Raw genomic sequence first — 19,016 nt, forward strand, 5'->3', positions numbered from 1 at the left:
CCATTTAACTTGCTTTTTTTTAAATTTAGCACATGGGAATTTAACTGCAAAATATATTTTTACGTGCACTACATCACAACGGCACAGCATTTTATCCACAACAGGTCAATTTGATAAACATGTCGCTGGTGGGACAAAGCGAATATTGTTTTTAATTCGGACTTGTTGATATTGCCATGAAAATATGTTGCCAATTGGATGGAAACCTAGCTACGGACTAGAAAAGATCAACTTCTAGTTCAGAGATTTGGCTTGTGGTGGAAAAAGTACCCAATTGTCATATTTGAGTATAAGTAAGACAACTTAATAGAAATGACCCGAGTAAAAGTGAAATCACCCAGGAAAATACTACTTGAGTAAAAGTCTAAAAGTATTTGGTTTAAAATATACTCAAGTACCGAAAGTAAATGTCATTGTTAAACTATACTTAAGTATCAAAGGCAAAAGTATAAATGAATTGAAATTCCTTATATTAAGCAAGCCAGAGGATACCGACATTAATTATAAAGGAACCATGTGTTAAGTGAGTCCGCCAGATCAAAAACAGTTGGCATGATCAGGTTTGTTCTCTTGATAAGTGCATGAATTAAACCATTTTCCTGTCCTGCTAAGCACTCAAAATGTAACGAGTACTTTTGGGTAAAAATAACATTATTTTCTTTAGGAATGTAGATAAGTAAAAGTACAAGTTGTCAAAAATATAATAAGTAGAGTACAGATACACAAAAAAATACTTTAGTACTTTAAAGTATTTATACTTTAGTACTTTAAAGTATTTATACTTTAGTACTTTAAAGTATTTATACTTTAGTACTTTAAAGTATTTATACTTTAGTACTTTAAAGTATTTTTACTTACATACTTTAAAGTATTTATACTTTAGTACTTTAAAGTATTTATACTTTAGTACTTTAAAGTATTTATACTTTAGTACTTTAAAGTATTTTTACTTACGTACTTTTCACCACTGGATTTGGCCAAAAAAGCAATAAAAACGATTTATTTCAATATGAACGAAAGTTAAAGTTGTTAGGCAGATAAATACAAAACAATGCAGATAATCTTGGTTTACATCTCACTGTAGATTATATTTTATTTTAGAAAGGGGAGGGTTTATGCAGTGAAGTAATGGAAATAGGGACCCCAAACACACACTGTTAACAGCATAACATGTTGTATTATCCATGACATAAGTAAATTATGTTTAGGAGATGACCAAATGAAGGATAACCTGCGTTTTCTAAAACTATAGTGCCCCCTGGAGTACATAATTTGAAAGTACCATACCATTCCTCTTGTTTCAATGGCAGCATCATATCAATTAGAGACTGGGGTCTTGTGTCTATAGTGAATATTATTACATGACATATCAACAATCAGTTCTCTACTTACGTGTGCATCCTTGCAACAACTGCATATTATTGTTTAATTATTGTTTATTGTTTAAGATTGAACCCTGTAATAAAACATGACAACAGTCTTCAGCTATTTAAACACATCAACGACTACAAAACACAAAAAGTTGTCATTTGTGAAATTGTCAGTATACAACTCCATCCCCCACCATGAGCGTGGTTCTGGCACCGTGCTACAAAGCCCTGTAATTTGCTACACTGTAAAGGGGTTACTGTGAATTTGACAGTTACAGGCAGCTCAGTGGCAGGTAAAGAAATTCTGCATTTCATTTTCCAGTACACCTACAGTAATATAAATACGGTATCAAGTACTGTGTAATGACAGAGTACAATACCTTAAAATGTACTATAAATGCTACTGTAATCGGAATGAATGGATGATTGAAGGGAGGGGTTTCTATTTACTTAACGGTATTTACAAAGGATTGGTGCAAGTGGGTGGTTGCTAGGTGAAGTTTACACATTACAGCATATTAATGAATTTTTGGGTGTCTTCTATCACGCATACGTCTAGGGGCCAACAAAGGCTTTTAAACTGGCCGGAACTACAGGGCAAAACAGACCAAAAGCACATGAAGATACAACGCTTAACCATTTTTGTGCCACTCCAATCTGTCCCCTATAGAATTTAAATAGAGAGCAATAGTAATGGTGTCTTTTAGTAGGCGCCAACTCCGCCATGGCTCGTTGGCCAAAGTCTTTCTGGAAATGAAATCAGGTTTTTGTAGGGGTTTTGGATAAACGCTGAAAATAAAGTCTGTGGTAAACACAGGTTGAAGACAGCTTGGCTGTCGAAATGTTGGTATTACATTTTTGCATCTGAGCTTTTAGTGTGCGGCTCTCTTTTATTTTCAAAACACAGGTTTACGACCTTACACGTTTTGTTCTATGAGATATTCTTCATCGGGAAACATCGCTGTGGATTTTGAAGCATTTCTGTAATCAAAACAAGCATGAAAACACATAGGTTATGGTACCTGACTGATATCTCATAGATTAAAACATAAGATCTCCGAAGCCTGTGTTAACGTCAGACCTTATCCCAAAACCCCATTCATTTCCCCCATAGGGATGGCAGTAAATCATTTTCAGTTTTTAGGACTACAACATGGGGAGTTCTATTGATGGGGAACTATAACCACGTAGGAGTTAAAGTGATAGGGCACTCTTACTCACCAGGTGCAACAAATACAGCCTTTACAAGGCGTTCCTCAAAATATTTGAATGAGCCAGAAACAACGATACCATGCATCCACTAGTGGCCGAGGGCTGCCGAGTGGCACAGTGGGCTAAGGCACTGAAGGTCAGTGCTAGAGGCGTCACTACAGACCCTGGTTCAATTCCAGGCTGTATCACAACCGGTCGTGATTGGGAGTCCCATAGGGCGACGCACAATTGGCCCAGCATCATCCGGGTCAGGCTTGGCCGGAGTAGGCCATCATGGTAAATAAGAATTTGTTCTTAACTGACTTGCCTAGTTAAAGGTTTTTTTAAAATGCAAAAATAAATGGGTTTTGGTGTGCCAAAGATATGGTAGGGTACTGTATTCTATGTGGTGAAATTACAGTAACATTTGAAATACAGCAATTCTTTCCTAGCCCATAACATTTTCCCACAATGCGCCATAATGTACAGTATGTTGCCGTAAATCGTTTATTTGAATGTTGATAATGCCTCCGATTGCTGTACAGTTTTCCATTACAGTGTAGCAGCAATGTTTCAAGTGTAACACCGCAAATGTCCCATTTCTCACAGTATGTGTACGCAAAAATGACATTTAATAAAATGGGAGTAGTACACTATGATGGCTAGTTATTTTATTATTATTTTCATAAGTAATGAAATTTGATGATGTTAGTTTTGTTCATACAAAACTGGGTTATTAAGTGCTATCACTTTGGCAATGGAACCAAAAACGGTAACCCACAAACTGATAAAAATTATGCAAGCTGTAGTTTTACATTTACAAAAGACACAAACAATTGTGAAAACTGTATCATCAAAACACGGTCCAAAACGTTTTGATAAAAGGACCACACTCCACCTTCTTCAGACATTGAATTACTAGTGTCAAGTGCGCAGCTCCTTCAGTCCATCATATGAAAGCAATTTGAATCTGGCTGTTCATTTTACTCTCAGGCGATGCAGGTAGTATCAAGATCTGTGCAGCACCTGGGTCGAGTTCATTAGGGCACGAAACAGAAAACGTTTCAAATCGATTTGCAACGGAAAAATAAAATTTGCCTTTCCTATTGGACAAAAAGCCTAGGTAGGCTTTCTCTGTTTCAGTTTGTTGACTTCCATTTGGTGCCTAATGAACACAACCCTGGTATCTGTAAAAGTGAGCCTGCCTTCCCTGTTCCCTTTTGAGTTAATGAATGCTGAAGACGCAACATTGCACACTGAGGGAAAAGTTGCATCAATGTTCCATCAATGATTCAGCAACCATGAGTGTGTTGAATGGGGGCTCTACTGGGTCTGGGCGGGTCGGTTCTTCCTCTCCTGCCAATCTTTCTTCCTCAGGCTTAATTCTGCATCAGTGAAGGCTGCTGGGCCCCAGTTAGTGATCTTCTGAGGCCCCTTTGAACCTGAGAAAACAAAAATCATAAAGGTCTTTCACATCACTGTAGACAAAGGAAAGGAAATGAGGAAGCCACTTTAGATTATTGAGATGTGCCCAGAACAGACAGAGAGGGAAGATAACTAAATGAAGAGAGTATGGATAAAAAAGGAGGAGAGTGGGAAAGTGTACAGAAATATATAGTGTTGTGTTACCTGGTTGAATGAGGCGGACCAATCCCTCATGGTGGGCCACTTTATGTTTCCAGGTCCTGGTGTTGTTCGCTGCGTCCTCCAGTTTCTGCATTACGTCCTGTGACAAACAAAGAAGAGACGATCTCAGTCGATTTGTACAAGTAAGTCATCCCATTTTCAAATTAAGTGGAAGTTGGTTTTTAATACTGAAACAGGACAACCCACGGCTCACCTGTAGAACTCTAGTGACCCCTACAATTGCCGTCTGGTAGTAGTTGCCAAGATACCGCTCTAGCACCCCCTAAACATCTAATTAGGCATCGTTCTAGCACCACAACTCAAGCACCCTAGTTATAACAGACCCAAATTTAGTCCCTACTCCTGAACTGAAAAGCAGGCTCAATGAAAAACCTCTGTTGAAAGTACATTTTAGTCCAGAAGCAGGCCGTGAATCTTCAATCCCGGAAACCGACCCCTAATGCATGCCTCACCTGGTATTGCTCCAGTGCCCCCTGCCTCTCACTCTCTAGCTGCTCCAGCTGCAGCATGGCGGCCTGCAGGGCATTCTCCTTGGCCGTTCCCTCCTTCTCCAGCTCCTGCTTCTCCGCCTCCGTCTCAGAGATGGCCCTCTGCTGGTGGAGGTGGATCTGCTCCAGCTCAGCCCTCTTGGTCGCCTCCTCCTCCAGTAACCTGGAGAGAGGACGCGGACAGAAAAGTCCAGGGAACAGATAGTGCGTGTGTCACATTCAAAACAAGGGAAGAAGAAAAACACAATTACGCTGCAAACATAAATCCACCCGTAGTGTATACACGCGCACCCGCACAAATTCCCTACTCAGAACACAATGGGAGAAATTGCTGGAGCCCAGAGAAGCACAAGTGTCAGCAGAGAGGAAGGAAGGAAGTGTTTCTGTACTGGAGGGACTGTTGCCCGCGTGTATGTAGCCCCCACGTGAATCCATTGATGGGGGCTTTGTGTGTGTGTGTGTGTGTGCACGCGTTTCCCTCTTCCTCACTGACAAACTCCACTTGTCAGACAATTACAGTGACTCAGCCAGAGAGACAATGAAGTCCATCACCGTACATTCATCTTAAGAGTGCATGCGTATATGCCTGCTTTTCTGTGTGTGGAGCACTGACCGGGCCTGGAGCCTGCGAACCATCTCCTCGTCCTGCCTGGCGCTTCTCTCCTCCTCCAGGGCGTCCTCCAGGCGGTGGTACATGTCCTCCAGCTCACGGACGCGCTGCAGGTACTGCTCCAGCTCAGTGGACTTCTGAGCCACCTGCTCCTCCATCTCCTGTCGCACCTGAGGACCGGTGAGAAGACAATTGTAAAAAAAGAGCACTACAGGTATCCAAGACTAAATCTAGTGGTGCTCTTGGACCGGACGACCCATTCACTAGGAGTCAGCGCTTAGTAGGCTGTAGCACTCATTTAACTTACTGAAAATGTATTAAAAACTCTACTTTGGGTGAACTATCCCTTTAAAATCACTCATTTAACCCATTGTGTACCACTCGCTTCCTTTTCTATCTTAAGCCCACTAACTTCCTATCATTCAGCCCTACCATTCAGGCAGTTAATGATTGGAAACACTTGCCATTGCGAATGCCAATCTGTAAAAATGACGTTCATTTTCTTTTTTTTAATAACAGGAAGAAAGAAAAAGGACGCAACGCTTGTGGGTACATCCTGTAACAGAGCAGACATAGACTTGAGAGAATAAAATAAATGGAAAACCTCATTGATAGATGGTCCTATAAACAAATGTCATTTATAAAGTCTGCCAGTAGGATGTTTGGACTAAATGTCAAAGGTTATGAGCTTAAGAGCATAAACAGGGGGATAAAATAACTAGAAAGTTTAAATCCTTTTTCATGGACCCAAGAATTGAGTGAATAAATGAAGAGAATCAGCTGATAAAGCTGTATCACTGGTTAGGGACAACTTGTACCTACCCCTTGAAGTCTCACAGGGTGCAGTGGGTCACTGAAAAGCCAGCGTAATGAAATAGCCAACTAAAGGGGTGCGGCCCAATTGGTTGACGTCAATTAATTAGCTGGCCACATAGGGGTTAGTAGTCAGCTGTTGGTGTAGCTTACAGTCTAAACAATCTCTTTTGGTCACTAAATTGTGTATAGGTAGGTACCATTTTCTCCCTCTCAAGGTCCACCCTGTAGCGATCCTGTTGTTCAGTCTGCGTCTGCAAGAGTCTCCTCTCCTCCTCTGCCGCGTTGGCCGCCGCCTCCTCCAGTTTCTGACCAATAGCGGAGGGAACAGTCATTACATAATTGACGACTGAATTTGTTCTAGTTAAATAAAGGTAAAACATTTTTTTTATGGTTTCAATATGTAAAACATAGCATATAGTAGCCACCCTTTGCCTTGACGACAGCTTTGCACACGCTTGGCATTCTCTCAACCAGCTTCATGAGGTAGTCACCTGGAATGCATTTCAATTAACAGGTGTGCCTTCTTAAAAGTTCATTTGTAGAATTTCTTTCCTTTTTAATGCGTTTGAGCCAATCAGTTGTGTTGTGACAGGTTGGGGTGGTATTCAGAAGATAATATTTACCAAATAGGGTTACGGCAAGAACAGCTCAAATAAGTAAAGAGAAACGACAGTCCATCTTATTCATTCTACTTCCGGCGCCGACAGAGATGGCCGCCTCGCTTCGCATTCCTAGGAAACTATGCAGTTTTTTGTTTTTTTACGTGTTATTTCTTACATTAGTACCCCAGGTCATCTTAGGTTTCATTACATACAGTCGAGAAGAACTACTGAATATAAGATCAGCGTCAACTCACCATCAGTACGACCAAGAATATGTTTTTCGCGACGCGGATCCTGTGTTCTGCCTTACAAACAGGACAACGGAGTGGATCCTATGCAGCGACCCCAAAAAAAAACGACTCCGAAAGAGAGGGAAACGAGGCGGTCTTCTGGTCAGACTCCGGAGACGGGCACACCGTGCACCACTCCCTAGCATTCTTCTTGCCAATGTCCAGTCTCTTGACAACAAGGTTGATGAAATCCGAGCAAGGGTAGCATTCCAGAGGGACATCAGAGACTGTAACGTCCTTTGCTTCACGGAAACATGGCTCACTGGAGAGACGCTATCCGAGGCGGTGCAGCCAACGGGTTTCTCTACGCATCGCGCCGACAGAAACAAACATCTTTCTGGTAAGAAGAGGGGCGGGGGCGTATGCCTCATGGCCAACGTGACATGGTGTGATGAAAGAAACATACAAGAACTCAAATCCTTCTGTTCACCAGATTTAGAATTCCTCACAATCAAATGTAGACCGCATTATCTACCAAGAGAATTCTCTTCGATTATAATCACAGCCGTATATACCCCCCCCCCAAGCAGACACATCGATGGCTCTGAACGAACTTTATTTAACTCTCTGCAAACTGGAAACGATTTATCCGGAGGCTGCATTCATTGTAGCTGGGGATTTTAACAAGGCTAATCTGAAAACAAGACTCCCTACATTTTATCAGCATATCGATTGCGCAACCAGGGGTGGAAAGACCTTGGATCATTGTTACTCTAACTTCCGCGACGCATATAAGGCCCTGCCCCGCCCCCCTTTCGGAAAAGCTGACCACGACTCCATTTTGTTGATTCCTGCCTACAGACAGAAACTAAAACAAGAGGCTCCCACGCTGAGGTCTGTCCAACGCTGGTCCGACCAAGCTGACTCCACACTCCAAGACTGCTTCCATCACGTGGACTGGGAGATGTTTCGTATTGCGTCAGATAACAACATTGACGAATACGCTGATTCGGTGTGCGAGATCATTAGAACGTGCGTTGAAGATGTCGTTCCCATAGCAACGATTAAAACATTCCCTAACCAGAAACCGTGGATTGATGGCTGCATTCGTGTGAAACTGAAAGCGCGAACCACTGCTTTTAATCAGGGCAAGGTGTCTGGTAACATGACCGAATACAAACAGTGCAGCTATTCCCTCCGCAAGGCTATCAAACAAGCTAAGCGCCAGTACAGAGACAAAGTAGAATCTCAATTCAACAGCTCAGACACAAGAGGCATGTGGCAGGGTCTACAGTCAATCACGGACTACAGGAAGAAATCCAGCCCAGTCACGGACCAGGATGTCTTGCTCCCAGGCAGACTAAATAACTTTTTTGCCCGCTTTGAGGACAATACAGTGCCACTGACACGGCCTGCAACGAAAACATGCGGTCTCTCCTTCACTGCAGCCGAGGTGAGTAAGACATTTAAACGTGTTAACCCTCGCAAGGCTGCAGGCCCAGACGGCATCCCCAGCCGCGCCCTCAGAGCATGCGCAGACCAGCTGGCCGGTGTGTTTACGGACATATTCAATCAATCCCTATACCAGTCTGCTGTTCCCACATGCTTCAAGAGGGCCACCATTGTTCCTGTTCCCAAGAAAGCTAAGGTAACTGAGCTAAACGACTACCGCCCCGTAGCACTCACATCCGTCATCATGAAGTGCTTTGAGAGACTAGTCAAGGACCATATCACCTCCACCCTACCTGACACCCTAGACCCACTCCAATTTGCTTACCGCCCAAATAGGTCCACAGACGATGCAATCTCAACCACACTGCACACTGCCCTAACCCATCTGGACAAGAGGAATACCTATGTGAGAATGCTGTTCATCGACTACAGCTCGGCATTCAACACCATAGTACCCTCCAAGCTCGTCATCAAGCTCGAGACCCTGGGTCTCGACCCCGCCCTGTGCAACTGGGTACTGGACTTCCTGTCGGGCCGACCCCAGGTGGTGAGGGTAGGCAACAACATCTCCTCCCCGCTGATCCTCAACACTGGGGCCCCACAAGGGTGCGTTCTGAGCCCTCTCCTGTACTCCCTGTTCACCCACGACTGCGTGGCCACGCACGCCTCCAACTCAATCATCAAGTTTGCGGACGACACAACAGTGGTAGGCTTGATTACCAACAACGACGAGACGGCCTACAGGGAGGAGGTGAGGGCCCTCGGAGTGTGGTGTCAAGAAAATAACCTCACACTCAACGTCAACAAAACTAAGGAGATGATTGTGGACTTCAGGAAACAGCAGAGGGAACACCCCCCTATCCACATCGATGGAACAGTAGTGGAGAGGGTAGCAAGTTAAGTTCCTCGGCATACACATCACAGACAAACTGAATTGGTCCACTCACACAGACAGCATCGTGAAGAAGGCGCAGCAGCGCCTCTTCAACCTCAGGAGGCTGAAGAAATTCGGCTTGTCACCAAAAGCACTCACAAACTTCTACAGATGCACAATCGAGAGCATCCTGGTGGGCTGTATCACCGCCTGGTATGGCAACTGCACCGCCCTCAACCGTAAGGCTCTCCAGAGGGTAGTGAGGTCTGCACAACGTATCACCAGGGGGCAAACTACCTGCCCTCCAGGACACCTACACCACCCGATGCTACAGGAAGGCCATAAAGATCATCAAGGACATCAACCACCCGAGCCACTGCCTGTTTACCCCGCTATCATCCAGAAGGCGAGGTCAGTACAGGTGCATCAAAGCTGGGACCGAGAGACTGAAAAACAGCTTCTATCTCAAGGCCATCAGTCTGTTAAACAGCCACCACTAACATTGAGTGGCTGCTGCCAACACACTGTCAATGACACTGACTCAACTCCAGCCACTTTAATAATGGGAATTGATGGGAAATTATGTAAATATATCACTAGCCACTTTAAACAATGCTACCTTATATAATGTTACTTACCCTACATTATTCATCTCATATGCATACGTATATACTGTACTCTATATCATCGACTGCATCCTTATGTAATACATGTATCACTAGCCACTTTAACTATGCCACTTTGTTTACATACTCATCTCATATGTATATACTGTACTCGATATCATCTACTGTATCTTGCCTATGCTGCTCTGTACCATCACTCATTCATATATCCTTATGTACATATTCTTTATCCCCTTACACTGTGTATAAGACAGTAGTTTTTTGGAATTGTTAGTTAGATTACTTGTTCGTTATTACTGCATTGTCGGAACTAGAAGCACAAGCATTTCGCTACACTCGCATTAACATCTGCTAACCATGTGTATGTGACAAATAAATTTGATTTGATTTGATCATAAGACATGAAGGTCAGTCAATCTGGAAAATGTCAAGAACTTTGAATGTTTCTTCAAGTGCAGCCACAAAAACCATCAAGCGTTGTGATGAAACTGGCTCTCATGAGGACCACCACAGGAAAGGAAGACCCAGAGTTACCTCTGCTGCAGAGGATAAGTTAATCAGAGTTACCAGCCTCAGATTGCAGACCAAATAAATGCTTCACATAATTTAAGTAACAGACACGTCAATATCAACTGTTCAGTGGAGACTGCATGAGTCAGGCATTCATGGTCAAATTGCTGCAAAGAAACCATTACTTAAGGACACCAATAAGAAGAGGAGACTTGCTTGGGCCAAGAAACATGAGCAATGGACATTAGACCGGTGGAAATCTGTCCTTTGGTCAGATGAGTCCAAATTTGAGACTTGGTTCCAAGCGCCGTGTCTTTGTGAGACGCAGAGTAGGTGAATGGATGATCTCCGCATGTGTGATTCCCACTGGTGACACTGTCTGGGATTTATTTTGAATTCAAGGCACACTTAACCAGCATGGCTACCACAGCATTCTGCAGCAGTACGCCATCCCATCTGGTTTGGGTTTAGTGGGACTATCATTTGCTTTTCAGCAGGACAATGACCCAACACACCTCTATGCTGTGTAAGGTCTATTTGACCAAGAAGGAGAGTGATGAGTGCTGCATGACCTGGCCTCCACAATCACCCGACCTCAACCCAATTGAGATGTTTGGGATGAGTTGGACTGCAGAGTGAAGGATCAGCAGCCATATAACTCCTTCAATGGGGCCATGTATCGGAACTCCTCATGAAGCTGGTTGAGAGAATGTCAAGAGTGTGCAAAGCTGTCATCAAGTCAAAGGGTGGCTACTTTGAAGAATCTCAAATATAAAATAGATTGATTTGTTTAACACTTTTTTTGGTTACTACATGATTCCATATGTGTTATTTCATAGTTTTGATGTCTTCACTATTATTCTACAATGTAGAAAATAGTACATTTTATTTTTAGAAAATCCCTGGATTGAGTAGGTGTGTCTAAACCTTTATGTAAATTAGATATTTCTCCATTTCATTTTCAAATTAATTTGCAAACATTCCCATCACTTTGTCATGAGGTGTTGTGTGTAGATGGGGTGAGAGAAAACATCTATTGAAGCCATTTTTAATTCAGGCTGCAACAAATCAAGGGGTATGAATACTTTCTGATGGCACTTTACTTATAAAATGCCTCATGCGCTTAGTTCAACTGTCATACCCAATCAGGTACCCAAAACACAACCTGGTTTGTAAACAATGAACATGTAAACCAACACTGTGTAGCCTCAAAACATGGTTCAAGCGTTCATTTTGATCTCATGGAAGTGATTAGTGATCGCTGTTCTGACCTCCAGAAGCCGTTTCCGGGCATAGGAAATGAATGGCGGAGACATGACGTACAAAATAAGTTGAAATCAACATAACAGCAGCAGAATTGTTCAGGACCCTGTAAATCAGCTGCTATCCACGACGGTGGCATCTTCAAAACTGGCGATGAATCCTAATTTGACTCTTTCCGTGGAGCCGTGACTTGTCAATTGACCTAACTCGTTCGTTACTACCTACCGCAGGTTAGTGTGAAGTGACCAACCGATCACAGAATGGCTACCGTGTACAAGTGAACCCAGGGTTAATAAAGGGCGCCGACCCCTCACCCTCCAGTCCTGTGTGTACCACAGACCTGTCCTGTCGAGTATGAGAGACGGGAACTTGTTGCACCTCAATGGGAGATTGTTGTTCATTCATTATGCATTGAGTACTAGGGGCACAATGAACGTTCAGACACAGGGACATTGTTACCCCAATAAATCCAATGATTGTCCACAGCTACACTGCATGTGTTACAATGGACAATAATGTTTTATGGTATTGTCGTATGGCTCATTTGAGCTTGTCCAGATGACTAGTCATGTGTCTCATCTATAAGAGCTCTGCTACAATGGGTATTGAAGAGAAGCACTGGTATGTACTGGAACTTAGAGCGCCCTCTTCCTTACCAATCGCTCCAGAAAAAACTCATAACCCGAACTGCTTTGTGAATATAAAAATCAGCTCAATATGTGTGTTAAAGAGATCCATGGAATTCAACCAAAACAATGGAAACGCCACGAGGGGGAAACATTGAGAATCTCCTCATTGCCGCGCATCAAAATCAGCCTACAATTTAAACAATAGTCCCGGTGTATTTCACATAATGTAAAAAGTATAATACTAGTATGGATGTCGTCGCAAATCAATTATATTTTTTAAAAACGTCTTCAAATGCCAATTTCTATATGGCTAGCTATGCAACCAGCTTATACGAATGGGAGTTAGCATCTTGCAGACATTTTGTCTGAACCCGAAAAGAACAACTTCTAAATATTATGCAGCGAAAACAACTACATTGTGGGCCTGTTAGAACACAAATTATGACGAATATCCACTTTCTTAGATCCGATTTTTTGAATGGTCACCAATGGCCTGCATTCCATTAACCTCTTCACCGCATGTATAGGAGAATATTGGCCTGCATTCCACCTCTTCATGTATAGGAGAATATTGGCCTGCATTCCACCTCTTCATGTATAGGAGAATATTGGCCTGCATTCCACCTCTTCATGTATAGGAGAATATTGGCCTGCATTCCACCTCTTCATGTATAGGAGAATATTGGCCTGCATTCCACCTCTTCATGTATAGGAGAATATTGCCATCGTGTATTTGATTTTAACTGTCCATGTTGTTTTCTGCTGGTGAGTGAAATGAGGAAACATCTCATTTAAGTGACATTTCATCTGTAATTAAAAGACCCAACTGAGCAGTGATAATTGGGCTTCAACTGTGAATAAACGGCCTCAAAAGGCCAGACTAAAATAACTTTCAAATCAGGATTAAGAGAGTTGACTGGGAAAAGTGAAAGTGACAAAAAGCTAAGCACACACACACACACACACACACACACACACACACTTCATTCCCCTGAACAGCACAATCCACACTCTCACATTGCGAAACCATTGAGGAAACCAGAAAGTGGGGCTATTCTATTGTTAACATTCAGAAGCACATGTGGCAACGAATCTACCACCAACGGTTTCTGTGGGAGGAACTTCACACATGTAAAGTTACAGTCTATCAGGTGACCTACATCCCGAAGTAGCACTGTCTTTCCACTTTCAGAGGTCTTCTCTTCATTTAGGCGATGACGGTGATGAACCACTTTCCCCCCGACTGTTTTAAACGTGTTCCAGCAACTACCCTCGTGACTTCCAGGCTAGACTAAGAACAGTGGAGATAGTAGGTGGAAACGGATTCTAATGACTACATTTGGTAACACTTTACTTGACACCCATAACCATGTCATAATATGACAACCTGTCATGATATGGTCACAACACTGTCATTGCCCATATATTTACACCAGTTGTGATGTGTTATTTTATGGCTGGTTATGACACCTACACAAGAGTGTCAAAACTCACATTTATTCCCCCCATAAAAATCCTAACCAAGAAGTATCCTTTTGTTTGAAAGTTGGTTTCTAAAATCCTTTTTCATTAAAAAAAAAAAAAAAAAAAATCTTTATTCATATTTTAAATAACTTGTAGAGATATACACTTTATGATACCATCATGAAGCATTATGACCATATAAGCCAGATAGTAAGGGCATGTACGTGATAGGCTTATCAGTCATCCGTCTTGTCTTGCTCCTGAAATCTGCTCCTGCATTCATCCCAGTCTTCATGATATATACAGTGGGGGAAAAAAGTATTTAGTCAGCCACCAATTGTGCAAGTTCTCCCACTTAAAAAGATGAGAGGCCTGTAATTTTCATCATAGGTACACTTCAACTATGACAGACAAAATGAGAACAAAAAAAATCCAGAAAATCACATTGTAGGATTTTTCATGAATTTATTTGCAAATTATGGTGGAAAATCAGTATTTGGTCACCTACAAACAAGCAAGATTTCTGGCTCTCACAGACCTGTAACTTCTTTTTTAAGAGGTTCCTCTGTCCTCCACTCGTTACCTGTATTAATGGCACCTGTTTGAACTTGTTATCAGTATAAAAGACCTGTCCACAACCTCAAACAGTCACACTCCAAACTCTACTATGGCCAAGACCAAAGAGCTGTCAAATGATACCAGAAACACAATTGTAGACCTGCACCAGGCAGCTTGGTTTGAAGAAATCAACTGTGGGAGCAATTATTAGGAAATGGAAGACATACAAGACCACTGATAAACTCCCTCAATCTGGGGTTCCACGCAAGAACTCACCGCGTGGGGTCAAAATGATCACAAGAACGGTGAGCAAAAATCCCAGAACCACACGGGGGGACCTAGTGGATGACCTGCAGAGAGCTGGGACCAAAGTAACAAAGCCTACCATCAGTAACACACTACACCGCTACACTACACACTACACCAGTGCCAGACGTGTCCCCCTGCTTAAGCCAGTACATCTCCAGGCCTGTCTGAAGTTTGCTAGAGAGCATTTGGATGATCCAGAAGAAGATTGGGAGAATGTCATATGGTCAGATGAAACCCAAATATAACTTTTTGGTAAAAACTCTTGGAGGACAAAGAATGCTGAGTTGCATCCAAAGAACACAATACCTACTGTGAAGCATGGGGGTGGAAACATCATGCTTTGGGGCTGTTTTTCTGCAAAGGGACCAGGACGACTGATTCGTGTAAAGGAAAGAATGAATGGGGCCATGTATCGTGAGATTTTGAGTGAAAACCTCCTTCCATCAGCAAGGGCATTGAAGACGAAACGTGGCTGGGTCTTTCAGCATGACAATGATCCCAAACACACCGCCCGGGCAACGAAGGAGTGGCTTCATAAGAAGCATTTCAAGGTCCTGGAGTGGCCTAGCCAGTCTCCAGATCTCAACCCCATAGAAAATCTTTGGAGGGAGTTGAAAGTCCGTGTTGCCCAGCAACAGCCCCAAAACATCACTGCTCTAGAGGAGATCTGCATGGAGGAATGGGTCAAAATACCAGCAACAGTGTGTGAAAACCTTGTGAAGACTTACAGAAAACGTTTGACCTCTGTCATTGCCAACAAAGGGTATATAACAAAGTATTGAGATAAACTTTTGTTATTTTCCACCATAATTTGCAAATAAATTCATTAAAAATGTGATTTTCTGGATTTTTTTTTCTAATTTTGTCTGTCATAGTTTAAGTGTACCTATGATGAAAATTACAGGCCTCTCATCTTTTTAAGGGAGAACTTGCACATTTGGGGGCTGACTAAATACTTTTTTGCCCCACTGTATATAGACCCTGTAAAATTATCATTGTAATTGCTCACACAATGATATCAGACATGCACCTACCCCAATGCTGTTGCTGATGATATATATATATATATACATACACACATACATATATATATATATATATATATACACACACACACACATATATATATATACACATATATGTATGTATGTATGTATGTATGTATGTATGTATGTATGTATGTATGTATGTATGTATGTATGTATGTATGTATGTATGTATGTATGTATGTATGTATGTATGTATGTATGTATGTATGTATGTATGTATGTATGTATATATATATATATATATATATATATATATATATATATATATATATATATATATATATATATATATACACACACACACACACACACATACATATATATACATACATACATACTGTAACGGCGTTCTTCGTTTGTTGAAAGAGAGTCGGACCGAAATGCAGCGTGGTGGTTACTCATGTCTTTAATGAAAATAAGTGCGATACATGAAATAACTATAAATACGAAAACAACAAACGGAACGTGAAACCTAATACAGCCTATCTGGTGAACACTACACAAAGACAGGAACAATCACCCACAAAAGACAAAGCGAAACTCAAGCTACCTAAATACGGTTCCCAATCAGAGGCAACGAGAATCACCTGACAGCTGATTGAGAACCGCCTCAGGCAGCCAAGCCTATACAACACCCCTAATCAGCCGCGATCCCAAATACAACAAACCCCAATACGAAATACAACACGTAAACCCCTGTCACACCCTGGCCTGACCAAATATATAACGAAAACACAAAACACTAAGACCAAGGCGTGACAGAACCCCCCCCCCCCCCCCAAGGTGCGGACTCCCGGACGCACCTCAAAACCAAAGGGAGGGTCCGGGTGGGCGTCTGTCATTGGTGGCGGCTCCGGCTCGGGACGTGGACCCCACTTCATTAATGTCCTCGTTCCTCCCCTTCGCGTCCTGGGATAATCCACCCTCGCCGCCGACCATGGCCTAATAGTCCTCACCCAGAACCCCACAGAACTGACGAGCAGCTCGTGACTGAGGGGCATCTCGGGACTGAGAGACAGCTCGGGACTGAGGGGCAGCTCGGGACTGAGGGGCAGCTCGGGACTGAGGGGCAGCTCGGGACTGAGGGGCAGCCCGGAACTGAGGGGCAGCCCGGAACTGAGAGGAAGCCCAGTACTGAGAGGAAGCCCAGTACTGAGAGGAAGCTCAGGTAGGTAGTAGGCTCCGGTAGATCCTGGCTGGCTGGCAGATCTGGAAGATTCAGGTTGACTAGCAGATCTGGAAGATTCTGGTTGACTAGCAGATCTGGAAGATTCTGGTTGACTGGCGGATCTAGCTGCTCTATGCAGACTGACAGCTCTGACTGCTCCATGCAGGCTGACAGCTCCTTGCAGACTGGCAGCTCCTTGCAGACTGGCAGCTCCTTGCAGACTGGCAGCTCCTTGCAGACTGGCAGCTCCTTGCAGACTGACAGCTCCTTGCAGACTGGCAGCTCCTTGCAGACTGACAGCTCCTTGCAGACTGACATCTCTGGCTGCTTCATGCAGACTGACAGCTCTGACTGCTCCATGCAGGCTGACAGCTCCTTGCAGACTGGCAGCTCCTTGCAGACTGACAGCTCTGACTGCTCCATGCAGACTGGCAGCTCCTTGCAGACTGACAGCTCTGACTGCTCCATGCAGACTGACAGCTCCTTGCAGACTGGCAGCTCTGACTGCTCCATGCAGACTGACAGTTCCTTGCAGACTGACAGCTCTGACTGCTCCATGCAGACTGACAGCTCCTTGCAGACTGACAGCTCTGACTGCTCCATGCAGACTGACAGCTCCTTGCAGACTGACAGCTCCTTGCAGGCTGACAGCACCCTGCAGACTGGCAGCTCCTTGCAGGCTGGCAGCTCCTTGCAGACTGACAGCTCCTTGCAGACTGACAGCTCCTTGCAGACTGACAGCTCCTTGCAGACTGACAGCTCCTTGCAGGCTGACAGCTCCTTGCAGACTGACAGCTCTGACTGCTCCTTGCAGACTGACAGCTCTGACTGCTCCATGCAGGCTGACAGCACCCTGCAGACTGACAGCTCCTTGCAGACTGACAGCTCCTTGCAGACTGACAGCTCCTTGCAGACTGACAGCTCCTTGCAGACTGACAGCTCTGACAGCTCCTTGCAGACTGGCAGCTCCTTGCAGACTGGCAGCTCCTTGCAGACTGACAGCTCCTTGCAGACTGACAGCTCCTTGCAGACTGACAGCTCTGACAGCTCCTTGCAGACTGGCAGCTCCTTGCAGACTGGCAGCTCCTTGCAGACTGACAGCTCCTTGCAGACTGACAGCTCCTTGCAGACTGACAGCTCCTTGCAGGCTGACAGCACCTTGCAGACTGACATCTCCTTGCAGACTGGCAGCTCCTTGCAGACTGACAGCTCCTTGCAGACTGACAGCTCCTTGCAGACTGACAGCTCCTTGCAGGCTGACAGCACCCTGCAGACTGACAGCTCTAACTGCTCCATGCAGGCTGACAGCTCCTTGCAGACTGACATCTCCTTGCAGACTGACAGCTCCTTGCAGACTGACATCTCCTTGCAGACTGACAGCTCCTTGCAGGCTGACAGCACCCTGCAGACTGACAGCTCTAACTGCTCCATGCAGGCTGGCAGCACCCTGCAGACTGACAGCTCCTTGCAGACTGACAGCTCCTTGCAGACTGACAGCTCCCTGCAGACTGACAGCTCTAGCAGCTTCATGCAGACTGGCAGCTCTAACTGCTCCATGCAGGCTGGCAGCACCCTGCAGACTGGCAGCTCAGGCTGCTTCAAACAGGCAGGAGGCTCCGGCAGCGCTGTAGAGAAGAAAGGCTCTGATAGCGCTGAACAGGCGGGAGACTCCGACAGCGCAGGAAAGGAGGAAAACGCTGGCTGCGCTGAACAGACAGGAGACTCCGACAGCGCAGGAGAGGCGAGGCGCACTGTAGGCCTGATGCGTGGTGCGGGCACTGGTGATACTGGAGCGAGGACACGCACAGGAAGCCTGGTGCGGGGAGCTGCTACCGGAGGACTGGTGTGTGGAGGTGGCTCTGGATAGACCGGACCGTGCAGGCGCACTGGAGCTCTTGAGCACCGAGCCTGCCCAAGCTTACCTGGCTCGATGCCCACTCTAGCCCGGCCAATACGAAGGGCTGGTATGAACCGTACCGGGCTATGCACCCGCACTGGAGACACCGTGCGCTCACTAGCATAACACGGTGCCTGCCCGGTCTCTTTAGCCCCCCGGTAAGCACAGGGAGTTTGCGCAGGTCTCCTACCTGGCATAGCCATACTCCCTGTAAGCCCCCCCCAATACATTTTTGGGGCCGACTCTCAGGCTTCCATCCGCGT

General features: G+C 44.5%; 1 protein-coding gene across 2 annotated transcripts in view; it reads right to left on the reverse strand.

Annotated features, from left to right (window-relative positions):
• Positions 1-1,063: 1,063 nt before the first annotated feature.
• The window catches only part of swap70b (switching B cell complex subunit SWAP70b), a 41,486-nt gene continuing 23,533 nt past the window's right edge, over positions 1,064-19,016 (reverse strand). For both annotated transcript variants that reach the window (XM_020457122.2, XM_031801676.1), the window contains 5 exons: positions 6,320-6,427; positions 5,310-5,476; positions 4,661-4,859; positions 4,191-4,287; positions 1,064-4,003 (listed from right to left, as the gene is read on the reverse strand). In XM_020457122.2, coding sequence (XP_020312711.1) covers positions 3,885-4,003; positions 4,191-4,287; positions 4,661-4,859; positions 5,310-5,476; positions 6,320-6,427 — 690 coding nt within the window. In that variant the 3' untranslated portion in view covers positions 1,064-3,884. The remainder of the gene's footprint in view (positions 4,004-4,190; positions 4,288-4,660; positions 4,860-5,309; positions 5,477-6,319; positions 6,428-19,016) is intronic.

Source organism: Oncorhynchus kisutch, linkage group LG22 (genome assembly GCF_002021735.2).
Source record: "Oncorhynchus kisutch isolate 150728-3 linkage group LG22, Okis_V2, whole genome shotgun sequence".
NCBI classification, from domain to species: Eukaryota; Metazoa; Chordata; class Actinopteri; order Salmoniformes; family Salmonidae; genus Oncorhynchus; species Oncorhynchus kisutch.